The 19,599-nt window shown below is 38.2% G+C and overlaps 3 protein-coding genes across 5 annotated transcripts; 2 read left to right on the top strand and 1 right to left on the bottom strand.

Annotated features, from left to right (window-relative positions):
• The first annotated feature begins 27 nt into the window (after positions 1–27).
• Positions 28–3,634, top strand: LOC6559748 (presequence protease, mitochondrial). Of its 2 annotated transcripts, XM_032733954.1 has the most exons (3): positions 28–68; positions 339–904; positions 963–3,634. In XM_032733954.1, exons 2-3 carry the CDS (start codon positions 366–368, stop codon positions 3,487–3,489), a joined length of 3,066 nt encoding a protein of 1,021 aa, XP_032589845.1. In that variant the 5' UTR covers positions 28–68; positions 339–365; the 3' UTR covers positions 3,490–3,634. The 2 variants fall into 2 exon arrangements, with proteins under 2 accessions (XP_032589845.1, XP_001987110.1); XM_001987074.2 differs by lacking the exon at positions 28–68 and having other exon boundaries at positions 273–904.
• Positions 3,635–3,781: 147 nt separating this feature from the next.
• Positions 3,782–7,336, top strand: LOC6559747 (protein RRNAD1). Of its 2 annotated transcripts, XM_032733953.1 has the most exons (3): positions 3,782–3,863; positions 3,922–5,177; positions 6,830–7,335. In XM_032733953.1, exons 2-3 carry the CDS (start codon positions 3,924–3,926, stop codon positions 6,980–6,982), a joined length of 1,407 nt encoding a protein of 468 aa, XP_032589844.1. In that variant the 5' UTR covers positions 3,782–3,863; positions 3,922–3,923; the 3' UTR covers positions 6,983–7,335. The 2 variants fall into 2 exon arrangements, with proteins under 2 accessions (XP_032589844.1, XP_001987109.2); XM_001987073.2 differs by lacking the exon at positions 3,782–3,863 and having other exon boundaries at positions 3,909–5,177; positions 6,830–7,336.
• A 123-nt stretch (positions 7,337–7,459) lies between these two features.
• On the bottom strand, positions 7,460–17,883 carry LOC6561239. Its single transcript, XM_001987072.2, has 4 exons — positions 17,740–17,883; positions 8,382–8,553; positions 7,908–8,289; positions 7,460–7,839 (listed from the first exon to the last, which is right to left on the bottom strand). Exons 2-4 carry the CDS (start codon positions 8,530–8,532, stop codon positions 7,767–7,769), a joined length of 606 nt encoding a protein of 201 aa, XP_001987108.1. The 5' UTR covers positions 8,533–8,553; positions 17,740–17,883; the 3' UTR covers positions 7,460–7,766.
• Positions 17,884–19,599: the final 1,716 nt, after the last annotated feature.

The raw sequence follows: 19,599 nt of genomic DNA, 5'->3' as shown, positions 1-19,599 counted from the left end.
GTGCTGCGGATAAATATATTTTAAGTTAGCAGCTGACTGCATTTTGAAAGACTTAATTTTAAGAGTCGGTGGGTATTATAGTAATATTTTGAATAGATCACTTATAAATATGATCTGCATATGTCATTCGAATCAGTCGTATGCCTAAACTAGTAAAATTACCATATGCATACATATATAAATACATACACCTATACAAATGAGCCAATTCAATGCCGGCTGATGTAACTTTGATTCGAGTTGTGTTTTTTGTGTTTTTGGCCAATTGAAATGTAAATGCTCCGCCTTGGATATCAACTGCAATTCTCCTGTATCTGTGTACCATTTATCATTTGTAGACTACGCGCACCTAGCACAAAACAAAAATGCTCACTCGCTTGCAATGGTTGAGGGCGCTGCCACGCCCTGCCGCCTCGCTCCGGCGAAATATCAAATCATTTCCGGGTGCCAAAGTGGAGTCCGAACAGGCGCTGCAGGGAGCCATGCCACATGTAATGGCCGAGCGCAAATACAAATATAGCGAGGGCAAAATCTATAATGGATTCGAGTGCGAACGCATTGAATATATTCCCGATTTTGAGCTAACTTCCTGCACCCTGCGACATCTTGGCACTGGGACGGAGTTCTGGTATATCGATCGCAACGATGCAAACAATGTGTTCTCCATTAATTTCCGCACGACGCCCTTCGACTCGACGGGCATGCCCCACATCCTGGAGCATCTGGCCCTATGCGGCTCCAAGAATTTCCCAATTCGTGATCCATTCTTCAAAATGCTCAATCGCTCTGTGGCGACATTTATGAATGCCATGACTGGACCCGATTACACCCTCTATCCATTTTCAACAATGAACGAGGTGGATTTCAGAAATCTACAGAAGATCTACTTGGATGCGGTGTTTAGGTGTGTAATGAAATTATGTAATGTGAATGATATTGATTAAAATGCTTAATTCTTATAGGCCAAACTTGGCGCATCTGGACTTTTTGCAAGAGGGCTGGCGCCTCGAGCACAAGGATTTGAGCAATCGGGAATCGGAGTTCATTATCAAGGGAGTCGTCTACAACGAAATGAAGGGCGTCTTTTCAGAAAACTCGCAAGTTTTTGTGCAGAATCTGTTGAATAATATGCTGCCGGATCACACATACGGCTACGTAGCGGGCGGCAATCCCTTAGAGATACCAAAATTAACCCACACAGATTTGGTTGAATTCCATCGCAAATACTATCATCCGAGCAATGCGAGGATCTTCTGCTACGGCTCCTTTGATCTAATGAAATCCCTGGCATATGTCGACAAGGAATACCTGAGCAAAGGGGAACGCATAGATAATTCCTATAGTCGCATACCGAAACAAGTACGTTGGTCACAGCCACGTAACGTCCACATTCCCAGCAGGCTGGATAGCATGGGCGCCAGTTTCGATCGACAGAATCAGATAGCTATTGGATTGCTGATGTGCGACGCAACAGATATACAAGAGAGCTTTGAGCTGAACGTACTTTCGGAGATATTGATACGGGGCCCCAACTCGGCCTTCTACAAGAGCATGATCGAGCCGAACTTCTCTGGGGGCTACAATCAAAGTACGGGCTATGCCGCCGACTGCAAGGATACATATTTCGTTGTGGGCCTGCAGGATCTCAAAGTTGAGGATTTCAAACAGTTTAACGAACTGTTTGACAGCACGGTGCATAAGACAATCGAAGATGGCTTCGAATCGCAACACATTGAGAGTGTATTGCACAATTTGGAATTGTCGCTCAAGCATCAGAGTCCGCACTTTGGCAATGCTCTGTTATTTAACTCAACCTCGTTGTGGAATCATGATGGGGACGTTGTCAGCAGTCTGCGTGTCTCCGAAATGATTGCCAAGCTGCGGCGCAACCTACAAAATAATTCCAATTATTTTCAGGAGAAAATGCAGAAATACTTTACAAACAACACACACAAGCTAACGTTAACAATGTCCCCCGATGAATGCTATGAGTTGAACTTCAAGCGCGCCGAATCCGATATGCTCAAGCAGAAGGTAAATGCGCTCGATGCAAATATGAAGACGGAAATCTATGAGAATGGCATCAGGCTGGAGACATCTCAGAAATCGAGAGAGAATTTGGACGTGTTGCCCTGTCTATCGCTCAGCGATGTCAAGGAGCCACCCAAGCTACCAACAATTGAAATGCAAACAATCCAAAATGTGTCCACACAGTTGTGTAAGGTGCCTACCAACGAGATCACATATCTGAAGTGCCTGTTCAATATCACGGGCCTGAGCACAGATGAGATCATGCTCGTGCCGCTCTTCTGTAACGTTATCAACGACATGGGCACCACCAATCACAATTTCCGCGAATTCGACAAACTCGTCCTATCGAAGACAGCCGGCATTGACTTTAAGCTGAATTTCGTTGAGAATGTCGAGGATGCGAAGTCTTATAAAATGGGTCTGATGATCACGACCCATGCTCTCGATAAGAATGTGCCCGATATGTTTGCACTGACCCAAGAACTTTTGCTCAACTTTAAGCTGGAGGATACAGATCGGCTGAAGATGCTGATTGAGAATTACATCTCCAACATATCCGTTGGAATAGCAAGTTCTGGTCACTTGTATGCTATGCTAAGCTCCGCTGCCCTGGTCAGCGATGCGGCCAAATTGAAATCACAATTATCCGGTATGGATCATATAGACTTCATGAAGAAATATGTGCAACAGAACAAAACGGAGCAGATTCGCGATAAATTGAAAAATATTGGCTCAAAGGTGTTCAACAAGACCAACTTGACTGTGGCGATTAACACCTCGGAAGCCTTTCAACCGACAGCCCTGGAACACTACGCTGCTTTCCTTGAAAAACTGCCCACACTGGAAAAGACCAAGGAGAACAGCAAATTAAGTTTGCTGGAGCCCAGTTGTCAGCATTATATAATGAATATACCGGTTAACTACTGCGCCAAAACCTTCTTTGCTGTGCCATATTTGCACAAGGATCATCCCGTATTGCGGGTACTGGCCAAACTCATCTCGTCCAAGTATCTGTTGCCCGTAGTTCGCGAGCAAAATGGTGCCTATGGCGCTGGTGCGAAAATCGGCTCGGATGGCCTCTTTGGCTTCTTCAGTTATCGCGATCCACACTCGACGAAGACCCTGGATGCCTTTGACAAGACGTATGAGTGGCTGCAGACGGAAAGCAATAAATTGGATCTGCAAACACTGTTCGAGGCAAAGTTGGGCGTACTGCAGCAGTTGGACTCACCAATTGCCCCAGGCAACATTGGCATCGATAATTTCCTCTATAATGTCTCGCAGGATATGTTTGTTAAATATCGTTCCCGTGTCCTTTCCGTGACTATCGATGAGCTGCGCTCGGTTATCGACAAGTACTTCAAGGAGGACCCAAAAAATTTTGGCAAATGCATCTTGGGACCGTCAAACGATAAATTAGAAGAGAAGACCAAACTAAAATGGAAGGTCATAACCTAAATGTAGTAGCATATTCGATTAAAAATCTGACTGTATATATACACATACACACACGCATTATCTCTATTTGTACGCTTTATGTTTCCCACCTGGCGGAAAACGTTTGATTACTTGTTAACGGCCATTAAAGTTGCCATATTTCACATAGCGAATGTAATCATTATAGGATTTCAAATTATTCAGAAAATGTGTAATCTTTAAACTGGTACAACATTAAAACAAAAAAAAAAGAGTATAGAATGTATCATGAAATTATTTCAAATATTCTCCGACTTATTTAGTCTTTAAAAAAAGAAAAACTATTTCCATCGCCCTGCTCGACTGTAGGAAACGGAGAATATTCTAACTAATAACTAATCGCTTATATTTAAAAGGTAATAGGCTAAGTTAAAAATACTTTGTTATATTTGCTTATCCCTTCTACCCTTTCAGCGATGTCCCTACCGAGCACTTTCACCTCTGAGGAAGCGTACTTTAAAGCTGCTGTGGATTTTTTACGTAGCTACGCTTGGATATACCGCGAGGCAAATACAGCCTGCATTAAATCTCTAGATGCTATGCCTGTTCAATTTAAGGACTATTTTCTGGAACTAACAAACAAAGAGCTCAACACATTCCCGTTTGTTCACGAACACTTAGATGGTTGCCCCACTGAGGTGTTACGCTTTCGTGAACAAGTCGCCCATTTAACACCCAGCATTCAAACAGCTCCGACAACTGCCTGCAAGGCATTAACGAATGATCAATCGAATCATTCTCGCAGAATGGCACCCAAAAAACAGCATGAAATTCAAGAATTGGCTGCCAACATTCACGAACACTGCGCAGACAGGACACAGCTCATCATCGACCTGGGCTCCGGTTTGGGCTACCTCAGCGAGGCACTGTTTAAGTTGAATGACAACTATATGATACTTGGCCTGGAGGCAGATGAGAAGAGAGTTCGATCTGCTCGCATACGTAGTCAGCAATTGCTTTCGCCGGAGACGCATTTGTCGATTAGCTACCAGCAGCTGTTTGTAACAGCAGCTGAAAACTGCCGTAGTCAAATCGAGCAATTCGCCACTGAGTTGGCCCGAAGCAAAGGACTAACAACAAAGACAGCAACAACAACAGAATTAAGCACAACGTTAATTGGCTTGCATGCGTGTGCGGATTTAAGCATCAACGCAATGCTATTATTCTTATCAATACCACAAGTGCAGTGTCTACACATCATGCCATGCTGTTATCACAAGCTCGCCTTGACGGAACGGGGCACATTTCAAAACTTTCCCCTCAGCCGCGCACTGAGGTCGGCAATGTCAGCTGATGAGGCACTCAGCTTTAATCGACCCTTCATGCGTTTGGCCTGCCAGCAAACAAATTCGCGTTGGCGTTGCGATGCTCTCAAACACACACAGCATGGAACTCAGATGTGGACGCGTGCCTTGGCCTCAGCTCTTTGCGATGCGAATGAGCTGGTAAAAGTGAAGCGCTACAACCTGGCTCAAAATGACTCTATCCAGAACAACCCTCTGTATGAATATGTTCAGCAGAGATTTCAGCTGCACTCCCAACAAACAGGAGATCCTTTGGACTGGCGAGCTGTTCATGAGCAACGTTTTGCCGAACTAACCGGGAGGTATTCAGACGGAAAGGGTGCTCGTCTAGCTGAGGCCTTGTGCTGCTTGCAGGCTACCATACAGGTAGGTCATATAGTCCTGTAAAGATCCTATTATGTACTGCTACAACCGGTCGAAATGGTAGCTGAATAATTGCTTAAGTAAAATTTCAAAGTTCATCTGTGCTGCAAGAAAGGCTAAATGTCATTTGATTACTCATCAACCAGGCCTTGGAAATGTGGGTGCTTGGATAACCTATCTCTAACTCTTAGTGAGTATATCAGGTAATTTAAAGCTGAGGTATGCGTGTGTGGTGGGCTACAACTTAAGGCGTACCATTCAGCTCAGACGTTTAGCCATGGCTTCCGACAGTCAAACAGCAGTAATTTCACACAGGAATTTCACAGAACAAGCAAGACGACACGGAACACACAATAGGCGTGTCTGGAGATGGAAAACGAATCGGCAAGAATGGGGACAGAGAGGCACCTGGGAAGACGAGAACTGTATTGATGCACACGAAAATCCACAATACAGCAACAAGCTGGGCAGAGGCACCAGGTCTTAGACAAGCAAAATGTTTCTATAATCAAAAACGATTTAAACAAGTAAGATGTCACTGTGCAAAATCAAGTGCGGAATCTGGCAATTTTGTAACAATGAGGGGGAAAACTCAAAGTACATCATTGTGGATTGTGTCGCCTTAGGCAGAGATTATGCAGTAACCTGGGAAACCGTGTTTTAATCTCTCAAGAATCAGAATTGATGAATGAGCTGTAGGCGATTTTCACTGTAATTTAACAACTATAAATCGAATTTATTTAGGCTTATGCATCCTGAAAATGCAATCAGAGAGATGTAAAAATTAATTAGCTAAAAGTAACAACAGACCAACAACCAACAATTTTATGAGCACTTAGTGGAATTATAAATGCTATCTGCTTTCAATATGATTGATTAATGATATGGCAAATCAGTCTTTAATTATATTTTTAAATGTTTTAAAAATCTAGGCTTTCGTTGTATAAGTCTAAAAAATAAATGACTTCTTTGTCACTTAGATTGAATGAAGCAAATGATTTAGTTTAACTTCTTGGCCATACATTAAAATTTGATAGTCATTTTGAAGTCAATGTGAAGAAAGGTATTCAAGTTGGTCAAAGGAATTCGATGACCCTTATACAACCAAAACTCCTCTCACACACCTCTTTTGTAGGTCAAATTCTGGAATACGGATCCTGTGTGGGCATTCGTTTTACCGGATTGGAATCTATTCAAAATAATTCCATACTTTTTGCTGTTAATCGCCATAATTGGAATGTATTATCTCCTCCTCTTAAATGTTGTACTAATAATTATTCATGCATGAACTTTTCGACTATTCAGTAATGATTACCATAGACATTATCAGGTTATCAATTCAGAGACCTCTGTTTGGCTCATTAAAATCTCAATTTTAAACGTCTTGTCTCCTAAATAAAATTTTCCAATGCATTTGTGGTTGGGCATCTTAACTAATTCACACTAACTTTTTTTTTGTTATTTTATAAATATTTCTTCTTTTTTTTTAATTTAAAATAAAGTATTAAATTTTTTTTTGTATATATATATTTATTTTTGTATTTTTCAGTGTCAACTGATATTGGAAAAAAGTAATGAATTAAATATAGAAAAGTTGGATTGTATATGTTTAAATTTGGCATTCACTCCAGACTCTCTTTCTCTCCCCCGTCCAGCAACTCTGCGAGAATGTGGTGCTTTATGACCGTTTGTGCTACCTTCAGGAATTGGCTGCAGTGCAGCATCTCTCTGTGGAAGTGCGCTACGAGAAACTGTTTGATGAAAAGCTATCGCCGCGCTGTCGAGTCCTGATTGCCGAAAAGTTGTGATGCGGGTGCCGGCCAGGCTGGCTCGAACGAGAGAACGTTCCTGTATGTCGTTAACACAATTAGCAAGCACTTCGCCAGTGGCTTAAAATGCTGTTTAGATACTTATACCGAGGCACCTTGGCATCCACCGCTATCCGTTGGCATCAATTAAAATCAATGCCAGCTAAGGGAAAAACTTTGTGTTGCGTCGAGAAAGAGAAGCTCTTTTTTCTTTCCATTTTACAATTTGCTGCTTAAGAAAAGCATTTTAGCTAGTAAGTGCTCTTTTTGCTCATTACTTGTTTATCAGTGCGGGCCTCGCTATTGTAATTAAATTTCTTCCATACACACATACATCTATCTACAAGCAATTGTTTTTGTCACCCCGCAGAAGAGAATTATATATGCAAGCGAAAATACCTTAGAAAAGCAGAAAAGCTAATTGCTTTATTGCGGCCAAGTAGTTTTCTGCAAACACAATTGGTTTATGGTACGCACTGTATTTTGAAGCATTTTAATACAATTTGTTTACGTGTGTGCTACGTGTATGTATAATAAGTAGGTAATTGTATTACTATAGGTATGCTGCCAGATATATATTTACAAACTTATTATGTGTGTTGTGTGGGTATTAAAACTTTTCCAGCCCCGTTAAAAATTTTAATACCAGTTGCATTCAAAAAAACATAACAGTAACTAGCAAAAAGCCGATGAATGAACAAGGATATTAATTGCCAGAGGGGATCCATATGCTACAACAGGTTGGTCAATCAATCAATCAATCAATCAGTGCTACGGCATCTTTTTAGTTGCTGTTGTTGTTGATGTTGGCATCTTCCGAGGCTATGCTATTGGAATCCAGTGGAACTTCTTCGTCTCTGTGTGCGCAGAATGAAAAATGTATAAATTATGAATATAGTAAAGACTTGGTTAAGGTTAATCTTACGTGTTCACATTGGTGCAACGGAAGAAGTTACTGAAGCCGGCATAAGTACAGGACATGGTCATCACTGGTGTTGTTCTTCCCCTACTGCTGGCCTTTCCCTCATTTCCGCCCTCGTTCTCCGCCTCTCGCAGGGAGGAGCTCTTGCCCAGGGCCAAGCCGAGACTGTCCTGCTCGTAGGGCGATAGGAATTCCTCGCTACGTTTGCCATATCGCGAGCCGAGGAAGAAACGATCGTTACGTGGCACTATGATTAGGCGTCGCGTCTTCGAGGTGCCCACACCGCCCACGGGGGCACCTCCGCTTCCGCTGGCAACTTTGCCGCTCGAGCGTCCATATCGACTGCCCACAAAGAATGCGGGACGCTTCACCAAATTGGGAAACTCTACAAATGGAAAAAATGAGAAGAGCGTAATAAAAAAATATTTTTGTACTGTAAATTACAAAAAAAAGGATGCATTCAAAATTCAAACTCACCGTTGTCCTTGTGCAGCTCACTTTCCGGATAAGATATTTCTGCCGCTGTAGCTGGCAAAACGCTTTGGGCCAAATATGCGGAAAAGGCAAGCAATAAAAGGCCTATATACGATTTGCGTGATTGTCTCTGAAATGCCCTCGAATGCAACATGCTGGCCAGCAGATTTGTGCTCTGCAATAAAATAAAACGAAACGCTTGTAAGTCATGGCAAGGTGGTAGAGCAGCCCAGAGGGGAGGGAGCATCTGTAATGCGATATGATTTTAATTTATAGCAGAAAACAGTATTGTCCTTACGCTTTTTCAAAACTAACTGCAACCTGTGGCTTTCAATAAGGCAAGCGTTTGTTTGCTCTATTCTTGAAAGTCAGAGTCAGCTTGTGCATTTTATTTTTATATAACCAACAATACAAAATACGTGTTAAGTTTCATGTTAGCTGAGTTCCTCGCGTGGCTTTATCTTTATCCTTTTCTTTAGAATCCTTGCAGACGGAGATGTCATTGAAATCAGAGCTTTATTTATATATATATATATGTCTTATATATTTATTTATTTAATGTCGACAGTCGACACAGGAAAATACAATAGGTAAAAAATAAATTAAATTAAAAGTAAAATTTAATACTTAAATTTAAATAAATAACAAAAATTGAAGGTTTCTGGTGGTATTTAAATACAAAATAGTCCAACATTTGTTGCGTGTATTATGGCAAAAACAGACAAAATGTTAAAATGAGTATGTATTTTATGTAATACATACATGTGTTGTATTTTTCATAAATTAATTTGTTGTCTTGTCACAGCTTAATGAAGGTAATGAAATGCCCACATAGGTGCGACACCTTTCAGTAACAACCCCCAGAATGCTAGCATCAGGTTGTCTTATTCAATTTGTATTCATTAATACGAGTGAAAGTACAAAATTTGAGTTTCTCCAGCCGCGGCGGCGGGAGGAGACGTTATGCATTAACGGTAATTACAATCGTTGGCTGCATGTCGCGTAATGTTCGGCAACTGAGCTGCATAATTTGTATCGGATGTCCGACCACCCACTTTCCACTTTCCCACTTTTCACATTCCACTTATCCAGAAGTAATACCTTTTGGACTCACAAATTGCGTGGCTCTCGCGTTATAATTACATTTCATTTTTTTATTGCATTAATAATGTTGACACACAAAGGTAGCCACTGTTTTAGTGTGTGCACGTGTGTGTGTGTGTGTGTGTGTGTTAATGTATCCTTTATCGATGTAAAGTTATGCATAATGTATAAATCTTTACTGCCAAATCGATGTGTCAATGCTAACCCAAAGCATATATTAAATGGATTCGTGTTTCCAAATTTAAATGTAACTTATTATTTATTTTATATATATTTTTAGTTGATAAGAAAATCGATTTATTTTTTTTTTACTGTTAAATGTTCCCTTATGAAATTAAGACTTTAAAATAATGATCGATCTAAAATCCTGTTTCTAAACTTAGATATACTTTTGATTCAGTTTTCATAAAGGCATCGGAATAATGATTGATTTCTTTTTGTTACTTAGCAGTCGTATTTACAAATTTAAATGCTATATTAATCTATGATCAAAAGTGCATTGCTTTTGCAAATCGTTACAGTTTTGACCAGTCCAGACTACCAGTCCCAATATGCCATATTTTGTTTATTAGATAACTAAGATAACTATAATGTTATCTTGCGTAATACATAAGGCTCAAAGTGCACAATTGGAAAATAAATAGTTTAGTTACGACGGCCAATTGATAAAAAGACGTGACGCTTCATCGCTCTAGTTTCGGTGGTAATTATCTGGCCAAACGGCAGTAAGAGCCTTTCATTTCCCTTTAAGCAGAGAAAGGGGGCCAATAAATTATCGATGGCCATGATGGCCTACGTGAGTGATTATGGATTATGATGCTCTTACACCATTCAGTATTCGATATTCAGTTAGGCTATAAATACTAAACCACTTTTGAGAGAAGAGTTCAGTAAGAGATCAGTTAGAGTAAAATGCACTTCACAAACCGAGCTAACAGACAAAGTTGCAGCTACCAAAAAATGTTGCACCTACTGCTGGTGTTGGTAGTCATTACTGTTAATGGATGCACTGCCTCAAACAGTGAGAAGACATTGCCTAAGCGCAGTCTGGATGTCTCATCTATTCCCTGGGCAACGACGAGCAGTGTTGGTAATCTTGGCGGTCCTTGGAATTCAGTTGGTGGCTGGGCAGGTCTTGGAGGAGGCAGCAGTGGGTTATGGAGTGGCAGCCAGAATCCTCTCAAGTCCTCGCCATCGCCAAACGAAGTGGCCAATGCCATCTCAGCAGCCAAGCAGGCATCCGCAAATGTACTGATTGCCCAGCAGCAAATGCAGGCAGCCAAGGAGAATGTGCTGAATCAGCAACGCATCGCCATGGAGAAGGAAACACATGCTGCGATCCTCACCCACAAATCGGAGGCAGCTGCCGCCATTCAACGCTCGGAAGCAGCTTCGGCTGCATCCGCTGTCGTCCTGGCCCAACAGAGACTGGCTGCCTCCAAGGCGGCAGTTGCATATCAGCAGAGGATTGCTGCTGCTCGTGAAGCTGAGGCAGCCTCGGCACTGCAGAGATCGGCGCATGCAGCTGCCGCCGAGATTCAGAGGACAGAGCATGAGGCGGCCAAGTTTGGTCAGTTTACGCGCAATGGCAACGCTGGAGCGGCTCATCATCTGACAATTATCAAGGATGATGCTCTATCGCCGATTACCGCCGGCACCAATCATGTTCCAAGTCTGGAGGGTCTTGCCCTTGGTCCCTGGTTGAGCGGGAACAATGTTGGCAAGGGGACCAGCCCGTCTGCTTGGGTGCAGTAAAATTGACACTCTTTGTACACAATTAAATATCTAATAATAAATTTAATAAGCGCATTGAAAATTTTGTGTTTTCTAATTTCGACGAGCTGCAGTTCGATATCGGTAATCTGAAGGCTCTAGCTATTATTATTCCCTAAAATAACGCAATTTGTCGCAAACGTAAAAAATCTGCATTTCAAAAAGATAACTTTTTAAATTTTATTTTATTTTACTTTTTAGAAATTCACATTTTTCTAGACATTTCCATCGGTCTGACGAAGTATATTTTAAAGTATTACTTTAAACATTGTCACTGTATTTTTCCAATCGGTTATACGATTCTTGGTTATTTATTTGTACCTTGATTTTTACGGTCCATAATGGTAGAATACAAAAGTTAAAAAAATAAGCAAGAACTTTCCAGTAATAATAATAATTATAACTTACAAAGAACCTTCTTGCACATGAGAAAAAAAAAAATATATATATATACAATTGGGTCGGTCCTCTAGATTGTTTTGACGATATGGTGTTTTTGGGACACACAATAAAAGTTTCGGAATTTTTTCTTAAATTTCATTCCCGATTTGACACCTTTTATTTAACACATTTGAAAGCAAAAAACCCCACAATTTTCTGCAAAACTAATTTAAAGTCCTGTCTTTTTTAATGTAACCTGTTGTCCCTAAAATATTTATTACAAATGTAACAAGTTCACTCATTAATATAGATTGTAGTATTATCTGACAACATATTGTACCCAAACACAACTGTTTTTTCTTAGTAATTTTCAAGATTGCTTATCAACTTAATTATATAAATATGTGGCTGCTGTGGTGATGAGGGAAATTTTTGCAAAATCAAAAAATCATATGATCCTGAGCCTATATTTGCTCTAATTTTTTAATTCCTTCTGGCAACGATTAAACCTTTTATGCTTACTTATCCGTCAGAGATTAAGTTGTTGAGTTTGTTACTTTCGTTTACATGACGCATACAAATGTCGTTTGGTTAAACTTTTAACCAAACAATTGCTTAGTTGACAGCCGGATGTCCTTTTAATAAATGCCTTTCGCACGTCTGCTTAACATTATTCTTTCCCTGGGCTGAATTCAGGCCAATTAATTACAGGCAATTGTTGGTTAAATAGATCAAAATGCCAGCACATTGTTGTTGGTCAAACTCTTTAAATGATGGTGGAATATATGTATATATGTGTAAAATATGTTTACTTTTTTTCATGCGACTAACGCATGTGGTTTTTGTCTCTGAGGGGCGTTGCCACGCCTCGTCCTGACCTCAAACTAAAGGCTTGTTGCTTCTGAAAATTTTGCGCACTTTTGGGACAAGTTTTGTCGGGCCCCACCCTGCCAGCTGTTGTTTTTTACGTTGCCCGGTTCGTCTCTAATTTGTAGCCAAGTGCACAACCAGAGTCCAATGTTAGATGTATGCGGTTACAAAGGATACAAAGGACATTGTTGGCAGGCTGCTGCTGCTGTTGCTTTTCGTGTACATTTCAGTTATTTACATCTCTTCAATTTGCACCCATTTTGTGCATCGCGAATACTGCAACCGCTAAACAGGTAATTAGACAGTAATTAGATTCAAGGTAGCGCTGTGTACTCTACTTAAAATGGATTTTTGCGTCAGCTCCTCCTGCTGTTTTCTCATGGGAGATGGAAGTACGTTTTGCGTGACACATATTAATAACTGACCCATTTTTTTTATTTAAAGAAGAAGAATTAGCTTGAATACCATATAGAACTATTGCCAACATTTGCAATAAATTATATAACTGATTCTAAGCAATGATCTGTGAAAGTTGAGCTCCATAAAGTTTAAAGTTATTCAAGAAGATCTTTATTAAACTCTCAAAATGAAAACTGAACATTTAGTTCAGTCTTAAGTGCAGTTTGATATTTCTGAAATTAAATTTGTCTCGTGTTTTTTTTTTTTTTTTGCTTTTGCGGATTATCATTTTATTGATATTTGTACGAATTGATCGTAACACACTTTTAATTAATATTCGATTATGTTTTTTTCTGTTCTTAAGTCGTCTTTATCTTTTTTTACCACCAGTTCTGTGGTTTTTCTTTTTACTAATCGTCACTCCAACACACTTATATATCAGATAATATATCTTTTCTTTCTATTAATTCTGTTTGTATTTGTTTTAATCAGAATAAGATATAACTTTTCTATTCATAGTAATCCTAATAAGTAATTTGAACTCTTTCCACTGCCTTCATGCTCAACTGATTACGATTTTCACAATACTGTTTGTGTCATCCGTATTAGTTACAAAACATTTTTTACAAAACTTAGAATGCGTAAAAAACTTTATTTTTCTTTACATGTTTTTTAAGAATTGTGGACTGTTTAAATAAATAAATTAATATAGCCATGATAAGAAATACTTTGAAATACCGTGTTGCTAGTCTTGCTGCTAAAAGTCACTCAGCTCATCTACTCCTTCCTCTATATCGCGACTTTGTCAGTGAAATGATGTTGCTGTCAAGCTTGCTGTTTCGCGGACCCAAAAACGGAGAGGCGGCGGACAGATAAAAATCTGGTCTGCTGTCCTCCAACCACCCAACTCCAGCTCCCATAAAGACCGCCAAGACAATGAAGTTGTGTGTGTGTCTAACTACACACGTAGATATATTATGCTGTATTACATTGAGTCAGAACAAAGACAAACAAATAAATTTTAATAGACGCCGCCAGGTGACAAACGCCGCATTAACTCGCCCTAAATTGCAATTAGGGAATATTTGGCTATTTGGTAATTTGGTAATTGACGCGCGTGCGTTGCCCAAAAAAAAAAAAATAAAAGAATTAGAAAAGATTCCAAGGGTCGTTTTCTAAGAACAAATCTAACTCGAACTTTGACTTGGACCGCCAAAAATGATGAAACTCAAAAGGTGACGTTAACTGTTGATTAAAAATACGTATTAGCTGCTATCGTTCCGCGACTGATAACGAGCAGCTAATGATAAGTGATAGACCTAATAGAGAAAGCCGTCTATGATGGTATTTTTTTGGAATTTCCAAAAGTAATTGATGGTTTCTGGTTTTTGGTTTTTTGTGACTACCACATTTTTCTATTTTTGTTATTTTTTTTATCAATTCGTTAGGCATGGTAGATAGATAGGTTATATATATATATATAGATATATATATATTTATATATATATATCTGAGGTTAGTATCGTTATGGCTATCACGTACATGTAACTGGGCCACATTTAATTGCATGCAATCATAAATTTGCTGCCTTATTTTTTGTTTTTTTTGTATTTTGGAGGGCTGGCATTTTGATCAAGGTATTTTGCAAACGGTTTTTTAAATCATCATTTATGGTTTTCGGTGAGTTCGCATGTATCGTAAATACCCTTATTACGCACACGCCCACCAGCCAAAATTACCCCCACAAAATAAAGGGCAACTTTTTGATTTGATTGCCAAAACCCACAATCGTTTAACAAAAGGCGGGCTGAACAACAATATCAGGTGAATGACGTCCTTAAACTGGACACGTACGAAATTTGATTTGAATTTTCAAGTCAGCAAGAAAAAGCAGATGGCCCCTTTTGTTATTGGCCCCAACTTAGTGAAGTTCGTCTAAGTAGATATACTTATTAAACCAGAAGACTTAATTAAGCCATGATGGCTGATTTTGGCGTGTTCTGCATTATTTTGATAGAATTTTAGATTTATCTCATGCCCATCCAACACGGTGAGTTTGAACTCTATTACAGATAATTGCAACAGAGACAGCCGGCTGCCTCTTAACCCCCCTCTTGAAATAAATTATTTGAAGTTCAATTAAGATTTCAACGTGACCACAAAGCCAGTTCCTACTGATGTTGACGTATTACAAATTTTATCCCACAGTTTTGACGGTTTTCACTCAAGTCGAGAACTTAGAGCCCCTCCCCTCACCATTTCTATGTGCATTTCCAATTTCTGTGCGCGGCATCATTAAATGAATTTAGCCAGGCATGTTTGTGACAAGTATTTAGATACATTAAGATGAAGGTATTATTTGTCTAACCGAAAGTGAAATTATTCTTCCATGTATTATAATTAATAATAAAAATATGTCACATTCCCCATTTTTATTGACCATTTTAAAAGCAATATCATCGCGTCCTTGGGCAGAAAATATGTAAAAGCTTTAAGTCTAAAACATTGCCAAGACTGGTAAAAACTCAATAGACACCGATAGGAAATTGGAATACAAAACAAATAATGCCCCTACCCCATACAATGTGTGTGTGTATTTATACACTATAAATATGAATATGTGGTTATGTAAATAGGAGAGGCATTTGATGTGTGTGTTTAGCTTGATGGGATTTTATATTGTCTTTCTTACTTTGCTCGCCTGCCGTTGGGAGGCGTCAAGCGCTGCATTTAAAAACTGATGTTGTCCTTGCTGGAACTTATGGGGAAAAATGCAGTCAATTTGGTTACACACTATCGCTATTATGATAGTCACCCAGCGTTGTTTTATTGTTAAATCAAGAAAACAATTCATGAATATTGGTGTTATGCCTACTGGAAAAAAATCCATGCGAAAACGATGTATTTCCCAACTTCGACGGACTGAAACTAACAAGTGCTTTATTTGTGCCAATTTCAGGCAAAAATATCAATCAAAAAAATATAGCATCCAATTTCAGTATTTGATTTTGTAAAGTTGTTGATTTTCTTACATGTTTATTTATCTATAATTTTGGATTTTATTTACTGAGAAGTCATTGCTAAACAGAAAAAGATGTGTTTATTTTTTATATATTTTTAGCTTTAAGTCTTGGATACCAATGCGCTTTGCAGGCTGACTAAAAGGGAAGCTCAGACGAATTAAAACCACCTAAGGGGTTGAAGAAAAAAAGGACGACTAATATTTTTGTCATTCCCAAAGGGGGCGGGAATTGCATGTTTAATCTGACACCTTGCCATGGACCGCTACTGAATTTCTTTCTGCTGGTTTTGTTTCACATTTGAAAATAAAAAACCTAGTATTGCGACTCGATACCTGAGGCATTGAGGAAAACTGTAACTATTGCGCAAAACTTGGCAGTGAACAAACCACAAACTCTAAGCAACTCCACGACCTCCTCAAACTGTTTGACTGGCAATTCATAAATATTGATTGAAAGACGCTGCTTGGACTTTGGAAAAAAGTTTTATGCTTATCATCCATTTTGTAAAAACAAAAATGCATATTTGTTATTCGCGAAAGGCATCCATTTTGCTCAATGGGCATTAATGTGTATGAGTTAATATTTATTCATTAGCCCTTTAGGCCTCAAGTGGACCGGACAATGTGGCCTTCATTATGAGCCAATGAAGTTTCAGAAAAAAGTTTTGTTAAGTACTCGCTGACAGCCTTTTATTTCATAAGCAACTTCATTACCTTAACTGAGGTCAACTAATAATAATTAATAATAAATATATAATGAAATGAGTTCAAGAAAATTTAACTGTTAGCGAGGTGAATTATACAAAAATTTTGGAAGTATACAGAATACGTTGTGGGTATTAAAACTAATAATAATTAATATATTGCGTACATTACTAAAATTCCTTAACCTGGCGGGTTTTCAATTCCACAACCATTTTGAAAGGAATTTTTCATTCAATTTTTTTGTTATTACTATATTACTATATTGTTACTGTTACTATATTACTATATCTATTTTTAGAGAAATTACAGCTAAGTTCAGGTTAGAAAATCTTCAAATTGATTTGCACTTTATTACAAAAAGAACTCAAGGTAAAACTGTTGTAATGTTTTTTTTTCCATTATCGACAATTTTTAGTAATTGAAATATGTTTTTTTTACTTCAATAAATTTGGAATCCCGTCGGATTTCGTAATGCGAAATTTGCTATTTAACTATAAGTATAAAGCTTTAATTTCAACTATAACTGGCTTCGAATTGTCATCGATTTGTTCGATTTCAATTCGATTTTGAATATTTATAAATTCTGCATTTTAAATATCAAAAGTACACAAATATTAGTACAAATTCTTGAAGTAAAATATTCCCTCTATTAAAACTAACTCACTCTTGTTTTAAACTTTCCTTGAAAATTTAAATCAACTTTTCTTATGTAAAATTTAAACCAGATCGAATTTATACCAGTTTTTTTAATGTTGTTATCTCGAAGTATTTTTGAACATAAAACTCAGTTTATTTCAAAAGGAATCTGTCTAAACACATATACAAAATAAAGGTTTAAAATTAATTATAACTGGGGTAGAATTGGCATTCAGTTGTTATTCAAATTTCAGCTCGCTTTTCAATATGTATAAATTCTGAATTTTAAAAATCAAAGTATACAAATAGAAGTACAAATTCTTGAAGTAAGTTATTTCCTATTTCAAAACTAATCACTCTTTTTTTAAACACTCTTTGACAAGAGCTTTTATCAGTTTTTTTTTATTTTAAATATAGAACTCAATTTTTTTTCGAAAGTAATGTTATCTCGAATTTGAATATATAACTCACTTTGGACAAAAACGTGAAAATTATCGAATTAAAAATGGACCGCACTTGGCTATTGGCTGCTGTTGCTGCCACAGGTAGAAGTCGCTGATTGTTGCCGATTTTAGATATTGGCACGAACGTTTGCACACAACTTAACCGAAGTGAATGAGCGCAGGTCCTTTGGCCGCCTTGGCTTTTATACCCTAACACACTGAGAACGGTGAACGGGTGACGTCGCGACAAGCGAATCAACAACAGGCTGGATGCCACACTGTATTGGTATTGGTATTGCTGTGTATACAGTGTGGGTGTGCATGTGTGTGTGTGTGTATGAGATAACACTTGCACGCACTGTGTGTGTCCCCACCCCACAACAACCCTCCCCGACCAGCTGATAATACTGGGCAGGTGGGATATTTTCTTATGTTTTGTTGTGGTTGTTGCTGTTGCCTGCGGCCTGCGGCATTTATGTATAAAGCATAAGCAACATGTTGCAAATCTCTCGAAGCCCATGTTTAATGCATAAATTGGAAGCTGTTAAGCTACAGATCGGCCTGACATATAACCATTCCATAGACACACATCTATATTCCCTTTTCTAGTTGAGTGTCCATGTAACGGACTTGATGCTGACTAGGCGATCTCGATTCATTTCATAGAATTTCGTATTCCGAAATGCGAAGGCAAATTAAACTTAATCAAATCCATTAATGTGTTCCCTTATCTAATCGCATGTTGAACCAGTTTGCTTTCAAAATTACCCAAAAATTGTGGAAAAGTGTATACACTTGAGGAAAATCCACTCCAATATATACAAGGAAGTATCCATTATTCTTAATTTAAATACAAAAATGGAATGACGTACAAAATACTCCTAATTTTTTAACTTATACACTTTAATTCAAGCTAGCAGTTAAGCAGTCAAGCAAGATAAAGTTAAAAATTAAAGTACCTCAAATAGAAGTAGTCAACTGGAAGTAGTCAAGTATTTAGCTTATGAGATATCTAAAAATTTTCTCATTGTAAGAAAGAGACAAATTAATCTTAACATATCGCGAAATAGACACGTACATTTGGGATTTCCGGGATTACAGAAAACCCTCAATATTTTTCTGAGTGTATGTATTTCATCAATTGCCTGACAGTATCAAGTACCAATTAGATAATAACAACAAAAATCCATTGTAATGCCCACCATCCAGAACACATAATGCTAACTCACTAATGTTAATTCCATATCGAAACCTATTGCCATGACTAATTACGCATATGGCGAAAACAATTTAGCGTTAAGCAAAGGTTGCTTTTTAAATGACTACGCCAAAGGAGTACTTTCAGCGTACATCCACTGGCAAGCTCAACAAGCAAACAAAGTTATTGAAACAATTAAAAAGTTATAAAAGACGACGCTCTTTACAGCTCTTCATATTTCCTTTCTATTTGCCAGCACAAAACAAAGAAAATCAACTGACTTTGTAAAGTTGACATTGTAAAGGGCTGACATGTGTGCGCTTAGAACTTATACTAATTTGAATATTTTGTGGAGATTCAATAAGTTAAGTGATATCTTAATTTTTCCTTTTAGTTATCAATATTATTTATAATAAATCCAATTATTTATGCACCAAAAACTATAAAATGAAAATAATTTTAAATAAATAATTTCCTTTCTTATTAAATCAACATATTAAAGAGTTTTCATCCAATAAAAATATTCTTTTTTATTCCATGATTTCTACTTTTTTCTTGGGGTTTGGTTGGTCCACATTTTAAACTTTAACAGTCGTTTAATCAACCAGAAATGCCAACTCATCAGTCGCACACGTGCAACTCGTCAATGTAGCGTTGCCACGTTGGCACAAAATTTGTAAGTGTCTCAAT

This window comes from Drosophila grimshawi, unplaced genomic scaffold (genome assembly GCF_018153295.1).
Source record: "Drosophila grimshawi isolate 15287-2541.00 unplaced genomic scaffold, ASM1815329v1 contig_1369, whole genome shotgun sequence".
Classification (NCBI taxonomy): Eukaryota; Metazoa; Arthropoda; class Insecta; order Diptera; family Drosophilidae; genus Drosophila; species Drosophila grimshawi.
This window is presented reverse-complemented; position numbering and strand designations above follow the sequence as displayed.

Excerpts from the sequence above, each read along its gene's own strand:
- LOC6559748 (XM_032733954.1), top strand. The coding sequence starts at position 366 with ATGCTCACTCGCTTGCAATGGTTGAGGGCGCTGCCACGCCCTGCCGCC. Across the intron at positions 905-962 it reads TACTTGGATGCGGTGTTTAG|GCCAAACTTGGCGCATCTGG; the intron begins GTGTGTAATGAA and ends TAATTCTTATAG.
- LOC6559747 (XM_001987073.2), top strand. The coding sequence starts at position 3,924 with ATGTCCCTACCGAGCACTTTCACCTCTGAGGAAGCGTACTTTAAAGCT. Across the intron at positions 5,178-6,829 it reads GCTTGCAGGCTACCATACAG|CAACTCTGCGAGAATGTGGT; the intron begins GTAGGTCATATA and ends TCCCCCGTCCAG.
- LOC6561239 (XM_001987072.2), bottom strand. The coding sequence starts at position 8,532 with ATGTTGCATTCGAGGGCATTTCAGAGACAATCACGCAAATCGTATATA. Across the intron at positions 8,290-8,381 it reads TGAGCTGCACAAGGACAACG|AGTTTCCCAATTTGGTGAAG; the intron begins GTGAGTTTGAAT and ends TTCCATTTGTAG. Across the intron at positions 7,840-7,907 it reads CGTTGCACCAATGTGAACAC|AGACGAAGAAGTTCCACTGG; the intron begins GTAAGATTAACC and ends CTGCGCACACAG.